General features: G+C 37.3%; 1 protein-coding gene across 2 annotated transcripts; it reads right to left on the bottom strand.

The window, feature by feature from the left end:
- Positions 1–80: 80 nt before the first annotated feature.
- cyb5r2 (cytochrome b5 reductase 2) lies at positions 81–5652 on the bottom strand. Of its 2 annotated transcripts, none has more exons than XM_085914342.1 (9): positions 5551–5652; positions 5273–5401; positions 5128–5200; positions 4927–5033; positions 3776–3905; positions 2659–2742; positions 2401–2486; positions 2236–2335; positions 81–348 (listed from the first exon to the last, which is right to left on the bottom strand). In XM_085914342.1, the coding sequence occupies exons 1-9, from the start codon at positions 5563–5565 to the stop codon at positions 176–178; spliced, it is 897 nt and encodes a 298-aa protein (XP_085770468.1). In that variant the 5' UTR covers positions 5566–5652; the 3' UTR covers positions 81–175. The 2 variants fall into 2 exon arrangements, with proteins under 2 accessions (XP_085770468.1, XP_085770469.1); XM_085914343.1 differs by lacking the exon at positions 81–348 and adding an exon at positions 358–1081.
- Between the last annotated feature and the right edge of the window lie 6642 nt (positions 5653–12294).

The following is a 12294-nucleotide window of genomic DNA, read 5'->3' as shown; positions in this document are numbered from 1 at the left end:
ACATGAGGCGCATTGATAGAAGTATCTTCATTGAAATATCAAATTATACCCTACAGTACAACTGCATTCAAAACCACCCAATTACATTTTAGAAGATTATAAAATCATTTATTGTGTTTTGACAGTGTTACACAACAGCGGCACTATTACAAGAACTATTTTGCTAATCTCAATATTAGTATGTAAAAATATGTTCTGTTTTGTAGTCCAGTTTTTCCAGATTTGGCAGACATGCGTACTGGATCATTGGGGGAGGACCACACAGAACAACAAGAACGTCTGAGGATGGAGGTGGGAAGTGCGCCTTGATCATAGTCGAGGTCACAAATCCAGAACTGTACTTCCAACCTAGAGAATAGACAAAGAGAAGGGAGAGGCAGAAACCTTTGACTCAAAATACTGAAAAGGCAAGAAGTAGAAGGTTTTCCACTTGTCAGGTCAATCCAGACGTGAAGCCTATAGACTAGAGCAAAGGTGTCAAACTCATTTTCACTATGACTGTCAACCCAGATAAATGTATGAGCACCTCATATCATATACAGTAAAAGCTACAAAACAAACTGACAAATAACTCGTTTTCAAATCAGACGAGTAAAAACTGGTCAAATATTAAAAAATAAAAAAAAAAGATATCAAAAGTGAAGACAATTTGCAATTCTAGTGATGACACACGAATTTGATGCACAATTTTGTCTTCCCGAGCCACATAAAATGATGTGGTGGGATGTATCTGGCCCCCGGGCCTTGAGTTTGATACCGGTGGACTAGAGCATGCAATTTTCTTGCTCATGAGAATTCTTCATTTGTGTTTTTCATTCACCATCCCTTATCTAGTTGTTTATTCTGGTGTTAGATTACTCTCTCCAGTCTTATTGTCAAAAGTCTGTTGAGATCAGTGGGTGAGGCTCAATGCAGTTATATAATATTTATGATGTAAATCCAAATAACTTAAGTCTATGACAAAAAAATGAAGGAATTACCCTCAGTGTTGCAATAGTTGGAGTGTCCACTCCCCAAATTGTTCCCTTTCCCATTTAGTGTTCCTGTTTGTCACCAATGGTGTTTGTGTGCCGGCACAGAACTTAAAATGGAAAAGAGAAGTTGTGGGGTAGTTTGTTTGAAAATAATAGAAATTGCAGGTTTAAAACATTCATTTATGCCCTTGCTCTCTCAATCACTCTAAAAAGGTTTAAATAAAGAAAATAATCACATGTGCAAATAATAAGACTCTGTTGTTAAATTAGTAACAAGCTTTTGGTGAGATCCATGGCAACCAAAAATAAAACACTTCAAAGAGCAAGAGCACTATTGTATTTCTCATAAATAATGATCATGGATCAGATTTTCCATCAGGAACGAATGAAGACACCGCATGAAAGAGTAAGAACATCTTTCAAGGATTTCACGACAGAGCTTATGTAAAATATTTTGCTCGTTATTTTTTCTCGCTTTAAGGATTATGCAAATAGACATTTTCCAAGCTACTTTAACACACTGTCAGAGCTAAAGCTCCCTGCTTAGATTTTCCCCCAGCTGACAAGTCTTTGTTACCGTTCTTTCTTGGAAAATTCAACAGTGCAATCTAAGGACTAAAGCTTGGAGAGTTTCGACGACACGTGTGCTCCCTATTTCCTATATTAGTTTCTAAGCTAATTCAGAATGGAATCGTTTGTATTATTAATGCAGCCAAATTCATTGTTTCACAGTACTTTTGGTGTGGAATTGTGTCATTAATCTGTGCTGTGTTATGCTTAGTATTGTGAAGCATTAGTGTGCGGAGGCAAACTGTGTGTAAGCACAAGCTACCTCCTGTTCACCAGACCTAATATTTGCCTTCCACAAGTAGTGCATTTCCAATTTCATCCTTAATAAAATGCTGCAGTCGTAAAACAAATTAAAGCATAAGTCAACCCCCCAAAATTATTTATCCTAATATGTTGTATGTGCCTCCTCTAGTCTATTCATATTGTCTTTGTGGAATATTAGTTAGGCAGCAAAATTCAACCATTTTTATTCATCTCAGGGGGTGGCCATTTTGCAACTTGATGTCAACTGAAAATGACATCACAGTTGCCAGGTCTCAGGTCACAACCAATCACGGCTCAGCAGTTTTCCGAGGATGAGTCATGATTGGCTGTGATCTGTGACACAACGCACGCACACGCACTCAATCAATCAGCCAATGATGTTGAGAAAGTCACATTGACCGTCATGGCTAAAGAAATGCTTGATTACCTTCACTCGGTTTGTCCAGTGTAAACCAGAGCTTCAGTTTGTCAGGATGGCTTTTCTCCACCTCGTGAAGCTCCTCCCTGAGTAGAATATCTTTCTCTGTCTAGAGAACAACATAGAGAGAGATACTTAAAAACTTTATAAAGAACAATAAAGTATAGAGCTGACCTGGTTGGCAAAAATGAGATGGCACATCGTGTTGTCACTAGGGTCTGCTGCGATTGTCCGAATTAACTGCAACATTGGTGTGATACCTGTCATGGCAAAAGACTTCATTGATATTACTCATATATGACTCCCGTGTGGCAATTGGTCTCTAAACTTGGTCTTCATCTTGAATTAAAATTGTAATTTTCTAAGTGTATTATTTCATCAACAACTAACAAGAATAACTCAATAACAGACTTGAACAAAACCTGAACAAACCCGTTCCTCCAGCAATCATTCCAATCTGTTTAAACTTCAAATTCCTTGGTTTTGACTTCTTGTCTGGTCGGATGGAAAACTGACCTGAGAATAGAAAAACCTGCATTTATCTCTCATTGTACAACAGTGACATCTGCTGTTGCAATCGTGCACATACAGTACACTCATTGTTTCATTTTTTCCCAAATGTAAAACAAGATGTGACACACCTCATGATAACACAATGTTTGGGAGGGTTCTTTTTTTTTTTTTTTTTTTTTTGTGCAAATTCTTAAAAAAATAAAAAGCAACTAAGAAATCACATGGACATAAATATTCATAGCCATTGCCACATAGATCAATATCGAGCTGAGGTGCATCATGTCCCCACTGATCATCCTTATCATCCAGGGTCCTACAACTTAATAGTAGTCAACCTGTAGCAAATTTAGATTTATATTAGACATGAAAGGTACAGACAGGTCTATATAAGGCTCCACAGGTGACAGCGCAGGTCAGAGCGCGAATCAAACATGGAACCTAATGGATTATTTGTGGACCTCCAAGACAGGTGTGTTTTGAGACACAAATCTGGGGAAGGGTAGAGACATTTTTCTGCTGTTTTGACGGTTCCAATAAGCACCGTGGCCTCCATTATCTGTAAACCGTTCTGAACCAGCTAGACTCTTCCTGTGGAGAGAGGATAACCTTTCAGAAGGACAACCAACTCTGCATCACGCCACCAACCTAGTGGCCAAATTTTAAGAACATTGATGTTTTCTTGGAATTTTCCCCCATTAGTAAAGAGCAGATTCTAAAAGATCAAAGCTAATTCAACATGGTGGTGCTTGAGAGATGCTGCAAAGAGGAATGGGGAAAGAATAGTGGCACCATATTCAAAAAGTAATTGCTGTCAAAGGTGTATCAACAAAAGACTGAACACGTGACATCTTTTTTTTTTTTTTTGTCAATTGCAATTTGATTTGCAATGTTTTGTTTCATTATGGGGTGCTGTGTGTAAAATCTTGAGTCGGTTGGAAATAAATGTGTGTCATTTTGAGAATAGGCAAAAACAAAACATTGAAAAAGTGAAATGGGGGTACATTTTGGATGCACTGCAGTAACTGCACACACATACCCTTGCCTTTATACACCAGCAGTCCGTTAGGTCCCCTGAAGTCAATTACGTCTCCAGTCGCCATGTTGTCCAGGTACTGTGACATTTTCCCTCCCTCTGGGAATGAGGAGTGCGTGTTCTTATAGTACACCTAGCAACACAAAACATTTTTTTTTAAATCAAGTACTGTACATCAAATGTGCGCTTAGGTTGTAGGGTTGAGGCATTAGAATCTATTCAATCAAAATCTTCACCAAGAATGTTTTAACTTTGACCTCATGATTTCTATAGTGTCTAAATGATGTCACACCTCAAATTTTCTATGTTGGTTGTACTTATTGGAAAAGCTATGATCCCACTATGTCCTCAATACTTACAGTATCTCCCAAAATTGTGTACACTAACGATGATGAAATGTCACTTTGCTACAATGTAGCCAGTGTAAAGCTTGTTTAACAGTGAGAATCAAAATACCTCAACAGACACACATCAGCAATGCATAACTGTTTATTTGTTGATTTTATGTGTAATCACTGTCATATGAAAACATTACATTGGCAGTATTTTATGGTGTCAATTAAAGGCCGTGATGGTCTATTTTTCATTAACTAGCCCAGTTTATGTAGTTTTTGATGAGGAATATTAAAAAAACAACACATTTTATCCATTCATATCGGAGTAATAATTAAATAACAAATGCCTTCAGAAATGCTCACTTTTAATGAAGACTATGGTCACGCCCCCTCCCTTCACGTCTTGCTGGGAGTATAGGACTCACAATTTGCCATTCAAAATAATTTGAAATACATCACTAATAATGTCAAACAAACATAAAACGATTCGCCTTTCCATAGACGATTTAAAAAAGCAAGAAAAGAAAATCCAGGAGCGAGCACCAAAAATTAGATGGGCCAATTTATTGTAAATCTCAAAGTCCTTAAATCACAACAGATTCTTTAAGTGGTGTGAATTTTAGGGCATACAGAATTCTTATAATATTTATTTATAAGTGCCAATGTTCAGCTTGCGGGACTGTCCCTTTCAACTTGGATGAACTGCTTGGGGTTTCTTGTTTACCACGTAACTCCTTATTATAAAAAAAGATTCCACTACATTGAGGAGCGCATGTTCTAATACTTTGTTAATGCCACCGCAAATTGCTAAATATGTACCTTGACAACCAAGTCGACATATCCTTGCTGGTCATCACTGGAGACTGGCGTGTAGGCTCTGACGACCAGGCTGCCATTTACCTTGGCCGAAAGATACACGTGCTGACCTGGTGAAATGAACCAAACCAGTGGATTTAAGGCCCAAAGCATAAATGCACTAACATTGTCATAAATGATAAGGACAGTTGGGTGATTTAGTACCTACTGGTAATCCCAGGATATGATCTGAAGACGGAAGGCCAAACCGAAATTTCTTTGTGTCATGACTAATTTCCTGCAAAGGAAAAGAACAAGATCAATGAGAGCCTCACAAAAAATTGCATCGATTGATAGACAGTGTGCATACCTGTTTAGCTATGAGCTTCAGAGGATATTTAACCATAGGATTGAGCAGGGTGACTGGCTGTTTCTTCTTGTTTGAGAAGTACAGCACACTTACAACTATTACACACACAGCAACCACCACAGACAAAAGCTGCAACAGATATTACATACAAATGTGTTGGCAGATTTGCAGCTTTGACATGTAGGTACTTTACAGCAGTCAATTCATAATTCTACATTATAATTCTCAGTATTACAATAACAATGACTGCACAGGAAAATAAAGACTGTTCTTCTCACCATACTTGGATCCATAGTTTTCACAAGTTGTACAGAGTTCAAGATTGTTCATTTATTCATGCAGCCTGAGAGACCAGAGTCCACTCAGTTATAGTACCTTTCACTCCAAGCATGCTGGGGGAGTTGCCCATCACGTAACTGGAACGTTAGCTGTTGAAAGCACCAATAGGAAGTCAGCTTTCAACATGACACTACATAGCATGACATCACACTTGGACAGCTAGAGGGAGGGAATTAAACAGACTAAAAAGAGTGTTTGGCACTTTAAATATTTTATTTATTGTAGAGCTCGCATGTACTTACATAGGTTTTTGCCTACAGAATACTATGTGGTTTACAACGGTATAAACTTAGTTGTAAATGCACAAAATACATGAGGATTTTTTTTTTCCTCAACATCTACAAACATAAGAATAACTAATGTTGTACTTGTGCAAGTCTAAGCAGAATTCCAGTCATAAAATGTATGTACAAAAAAACTAAGTCCAGTCTTTTAGTCATATTACAGTGCAAGCAGCTACTACCCTCAGTTGGACAATGCTGGTATCATCCGAGGCTTATACTAATATCACATAGCTGTTAGTAAACATTTCTCTAGTCTTGCACATATATTTAAAATTCACTGCCAGCCCTCCCAGTTATTGAGCATAAGATGAGTTGACCTTAAGACATAACCTTATCTCCATTTAAATGACTATATCATCTGTCTGACAGCCATTCAGCTTCACGTGTGAAACATGTTTTTAGCAATAGTTACTTCTCTCGCCTTGAAAATAATGTGCTATCATCTTCTTCATCATCGCTCTTCTCATTCACATTCTGGAACTGAAGTCTGCTGCAGAAGCTACATGCCCACAGCATCAATGGTGTCATCCAAGTTTTTTAACCAGAACTATGAAAAGACTAGTAAAAACAGTTCAGACAATTTCAGACAGACAAGAAGACAATTTGTAATTTTAGTATTTTGGTATTGATGAATTTGATGGAGAATTAGTCTTCACGGGGCCTTGAATTCGACACCTATTCTTTTGAGTGTACTAAAAATATATTGTGTCAATTGTGTACAGAGCATAAATCACCCACCAAAGGAAACAGTTGTTCTTGTAGTACAGTGGGTAATTTGAACTACTTTTAGGATCCTGTTGCCTTACCACAACAATTGTACCGCATTCTGATAGGGCGCAGGTATGCATGCGCACACACTTACACAAATACAGAGTAAGAAAAAAAAATGCGATCACTGATTTGATGAAAATGTATCACTTGTTTACTCTCTACTCTTTCATGGAGGACATAATTGTGTCTACAGCGGGGTCATCAACTTCCATGGGATTTTTGTCAATCTCATGTGAGGTGAGGTGACCAAAATACTGTATTAGACTCTCACCACAGTAGTACAGCTCCCCTCATGGAGAGAATGTGGGCATAACAAAGTGTCAATGTGTTATGATGAAATGAAAATGTTATTTTTCTTAGTCCCCATTTTCACTTTCTGTTTTTCCCTTTTACTACAGGTTGACAAAGGATGTCCTTAGAATATTAATAACAAGGAAAATGATCATAAATGTCACTTTATTTTCTAAAAGTCCTGCTTATCTTGTATCGCTATACCACTACCTAAGCCCATTTTGATAATCAAATATCAATTGAGGTCACTCTACATGCTTTTCTGGAACTGCAAAACTTCCCGATCAGTGAAACATGTACTGTTATCACATCTTGTTCAGGGTCTATTTTATTGTGAATGTATGATGCATCAGGTGACAGATGTTTGAGAATAGATAAGTTTCTGAATGCACAAGAGTCACCAGATAAAGATAATACTTTTTTGTGTTAGTGTGTCTTAACAACAGGCCTGTCGCTTCCCATTAAAACGCTAAGTTAATTGTCGTGACAAAATGAGTCATTCTCCAAGTTAAAATGATTAAATATTAGTAGAATGTTACAACCTGGAGGAACATGGATTGCCTGGTCAATCACAAAATGATAGATTTAGTGCAATTAATAAAGGGCCCAAATCATTAAATTTAAAATAATAATGGCAGATGAAATGTGAAGTTAGATTAATATCATATTAATTTAGTAGATATATATTACCTTCCTACAATAATAGAATTTTTCCAAAATAGTGAATGTTTCTTGATTTACAATGTATTTTTATTATGAATACATTTTCAATTATAATAATTTTTTATTTCCATTTTTTATAAATCTCTTTTCCATTTAACTGTATTTTTATTTATTTATTAATGATTAATGATTTTTATCAATTATTATAGATCTTTGTTTATGATAAATGTTTTAAGGATATAAAACCACTCATTCAGTTCATAATTTTTTGAGGCCTTGTCTACTTGTAGCCAGGTATTTAAAAACGGATTATTTCCCCCAGTCTTTGAAGGAAAGAAAATGTTGTCACTTAGTCCTTTCTTTCAAAAAGCCGCATCCACATCAAACAGTGTTTGTCAAGTAGGGTGCCCTGTTCCCAGTTGCCTGAACAGGAGGACGTCATCCTCACAGGCAGACAAAGCACACAATGAGGTGACTGACACTGGAGTAGGACTTTTGAAATTTAAAATTCAGAAAGACAAAAAGTTAGTATGACACAATAATTTATTAAAAAAAATAATAATAGAGAAAATAAAACCCAATAAGATACAAAAAGATAATACATGGATAAATAATGGGTTTCAAAATATTTAGCTGTGATGGGTTGTTCTATTGTCCTCCTTGCAAAAATGAAGAAAAATGTTGTTCAGTTGTTCTCATAACAATAACAAATAGTTAACAGGACAGTAAGTGAATATATTCAGTAGCGGTTTTTGGCATGGGCAACATGGGCAGGCTGCCCAGGGCAGCATTTTCTTATGTCATGTGGGGGGCGGCCCAGAGAAAAACCCACACATTGAATAAACTAAATAGGTCAGAGCCGACAACTGGGTAATTGTGGTAGTACAATGCTACTTTTCACATAATGCATGAAAAGGGGCTGTTACACGTAACATATTACGTTTCCTGTATTGTACAATATTGCGGAAGTGTTATGATCAGCTTCCTGGCATCTATTTTTACACACAACAATGCTGCTGTGATGCTGTTCAGTGTGTATATTCATCATTCTGTCAGTAATGTGTGCCATCATTATCAACATATATGCACTATTTCAAAGACAAAGGGCAAAACAAAGGATTTATTACCTCAGGTGACAATGTGTTCTTCTATCCTTTTGTTACATGACTTTTCAGAATGAATGGCACAGTAGAAGGTGTAACACAAAAATAAACTTGGAACAAGACAGGTAGGTCTATTTGAGAGAGAATGTATCTATATTCTAGACACAAATAAGGCAACCATGGATAATTATCTAATTTTGACTCATCATTTCTCAATGTATACTTTATCCAGGGCAGCAACAGCTTCACGTCGGTGAAAATGTTTGGAAGGTGGTCGGCCACTATCAAGCCCCTTGAATGTTTATTTCTGTGATACTCACCTGCCAGGAGAATATTATGTATAAAAACAGCAATGATAATCCTCTTCCCAGCCACACAATTCATCACTCGGTTCAACAAGTACTGTCGGATTGCCTGAGTGTGAGATGACTACTCTCTCTAAAAAAAAAAGAATGAGAAAATTGACAGCAGGTGGTTCAGTTTTCTACCGAGTATGCAGCATCAAGGTCAGTATGGTAGTTTTAAAACACCAGCTTGGATGTGATAAAACAACCTGAAGTAGTGAAAAAAAAACCATTCTAAAACACTGAGAGCCAAAAGGCCACTCTCACTGTATATGGAAGGTAATGTCAAACTATTGTTTCAGTTTAGGCTTCAGAAATAATGGTGCTCTATGGGGAAAAAGATTTGTGACCTTTTACAATGTTCTTGTTTTGTCACTGTTCCACTGAGTGAAAAAGCTGCTTGACAATATAACAGCCTGCAATGAACATCATGCCCTTTAAGATGAGATGCAGGAAACTCAATATCAATTGAGAACAGAATAGAAGGAGGTTTGTAGCCTTTCGGACTACTTAGTCACTTACTAAACATTAACACTGAGGAAGGCACCATTTGGTTCCTGACTGGGGAATAAACTCTAATCTTTAAACAATTTTACCACAGAAATGACAATCAGTCACAGTTCTGTTTTCAAAGGCTGTTGGAAATATATAGAACTATAATCCATGTTAAATTCAAGTTTGACAACCCAAATAAAAAAATTGATATCTTTAGATTGCTTCTTACTGAGGAAGCACCATACAGCAGATGTACAGAATTGCTTGGATAGTTTTTCCTGATCAAGCCACATTTGAACTACTTTCACAGAACTCATCCATAACAGCCCCATAGGCCAGTAATAGGTATAACAGTCTTAACACAATACACACTATGCTGATGACCACATCAGTGGCAGAGGAATCCTTGTCCCTGGACACAGAGAAGAAAGGAAGAGGGAATTATTCATCCTAGCTTACGACAAGCACTTGAATGCTTCGGTTGTTGGGTGTTCATACAATGGCCAGGGAGTACCATTAAAGTAACGCTGAATATAAAGGCCAGCATTGGTAATTAGTTATACTATGTAATATGTTATTTGCCATAGGCCATGTTTGTATGGGCACCATAACATGCTTCAACCTGTGGTTAGAGCACAACTTGACAGAGGCATGTGAATGTGAGTGAGTATATTTTCTGCCTGAGAGGTTTCATTCTATGCCATGTAAGCCCCTGGGTTCCTGTTTATGCAGCACCGTGGCCCATGTCCCAGTGGGAGTACAGTGGTTGCTGGGTCCAGGTTTCCAGGCAGTTGTTAAGCGTTGCATAAAAGTGCACAAAATACATGTAATGTTTTTTTGAGGGCCAAAATGTAATTACAACAATTTGAATTCAGTGTCCTTTGGTCCATTCACGGCAGTTCAACAAAGTTTCATAGAAAGCAGTTAATGTCTTTTTTGTAGCCCTGATAAGTATCAAATGAACAAATGGTGAACAAAACGTGTCTCTTCTCGCAATGAGCTTATGTCAACATGTATGAAGCCACATGCTAACAAAACAGGTTTGTCAAACACTATAATGATCAAGGTGTATATTGTACAGTACTCATCTCGAGGGCTGCTGGATTATGGAAAAATAAATATTAATCATGATTATTTTGGTAAGAATTGAAACCACAATTGTTTGAATGATCATTTATTTGTTGGTACTTGACAAAAAAAACGTTTAAATGTAAACAAGATATTAAGACATACAATTATTTGAAAAACTAATGTAACTTCGTTTTGGACATTTTTTTTAAATATAAAATTAGTTCATTTTACTAGGAATCGCTTTTACAGAAGTTGTTTTAAATTGAAGTGTGATCGCCTTTCCTCTCTCGGGACCAGCATCCTCACCTGGCTTTAAAAAGAGTCACAAGTATTTACAGCATCTGACAGTAGCAGTAAGTACGCGAGTCAAATACAAACTGCTCTTAAACACATGTACGTTAACCTTAACCAAGTTTTAAGGATGAAAACATTCAGATTGCATGCAATACAAGCACAATTACATAGTAGGGGGGACATTAATCCCAATTCCTGCATTAAATCTTAATGGAGATGCTCAAGAGCCACCTCTTTCACCTGACCTACATAAAGTTCGAGTGAAAACGGAGGACTGATCTGTTATGCAATGATGGGAATAGGTCAGCTGTAGAGATTGAGAATAATGGTTTGTTTTCCTCAAGCTGTCGGATCACTTCGATCTGTGTTGACCAAAGGTGTATTTACGGGGTGGCAAGGAGTGGCAGCTGCCTCTCCTACCAAATGCTTTGCCACGCTGCAGGCAGTTAATCTATCAATACTAAATTGAAATTGTTATCATAAATGTTGTACTTTCTTCATAGTGTGTAGAAAGTGTTTGGAAATTACTCCTGCTAACCCCCTTCTTTTAAAACAAAATGGCCCCTTGCATATTTGTTTATGGAGATATCATGGCTGCATAGTCGCAACGGCAGGCCGAGGATTTTTAATAGAGAGTCGAGAATGGTGAAAATCGATCAACATTCAGTCCAAGTAAATTCACATCTCACTTTGATGAGAAGGACATAATTAGATGCATGTGCAAACTGGACTGGTTGAATATACAAAATCCTTAACAAGTGCCAATTGGAATACCTAGTACATGTACACACATGCCCGGGCGCATGTACACACGAATGCTATGATGAACACGGACCTAGCAACACGAGTTCCCATCAAACTTGTTTGATACTCGGCACTCAAAAAATGCCCTCGCAGAAAGTCAGGGACGGGGAGATATTGAGCGTGGAACCTTCTCCAACCTCAGGTAAAAACTGTCTAGAACCACCACTGGTGTTAACTCATACAAATGCAAATGTAAAATAAAGTCATTTATGCACACACATATCAGCATATCAAACACATTTTATTTCTTATTTTTGGTTCACAACACCGCCCCCCCCCCCACACACACACACACACATCCGAAAAGAACCCAGGCATCAGTTGATTTATTCTAAATTGAATACACAAATATATTAGCTAAGGCTGATTTAAGAGAAATTAATGAATTGACCAACTTCCAACAAAAACAAGGAATGAAATATGATTAAAGTCCAGATAAACAGCATTCACATTCATGTTTGCCACATCAGCAGAAGTAGGAATGTCAAAAACTTTACGCCACATGTTCTATCAGCTGAAGGTGCGAGACAAAACTTGAACATAGCCTAAGAAATTCAAAGAGG

The sequence above is a fragment of the Syngnathus leptorhynchus genome, chromosome 6 (genome assembly GCF_054491065.1).
Source record: "Syngnathus leptorhynchus isolate UIUO chromosome 6, UIUO_Slep, whole genome shotgun sequence".
Lineage (NCBI taxonomy): Eukaryota > Metazoa > Chordata > Actinopteri > Syngnathiformes > Syngnathidae > Syngnathus > Syngnathus leptorhynchus.
Note: the sequence above shows the minus strand (reverse complement) of the source record. Positions and strands in the feature narration are given on the sequence as shown.

Excerpts from the sequence above, each read along its gene's own strand:
- cyb5r2 (XM_085914342.1), bottom strand. Across the intron at positions 5,201-5,272 it reads TGAAGCTCATAGCTAAACAG|GAAATTAGTCATGACACAAA; the intron begins GTATGCACACTG and ends TTTCCTTTGCAG. Across the intron at positions 2,487-2,658 it reads AATGATTGCTGGAGGAACGG|GTATCACACCAATGTTGCAG; the intron begins GTTTGTTCAGGT and ends TTGCCATGACAG.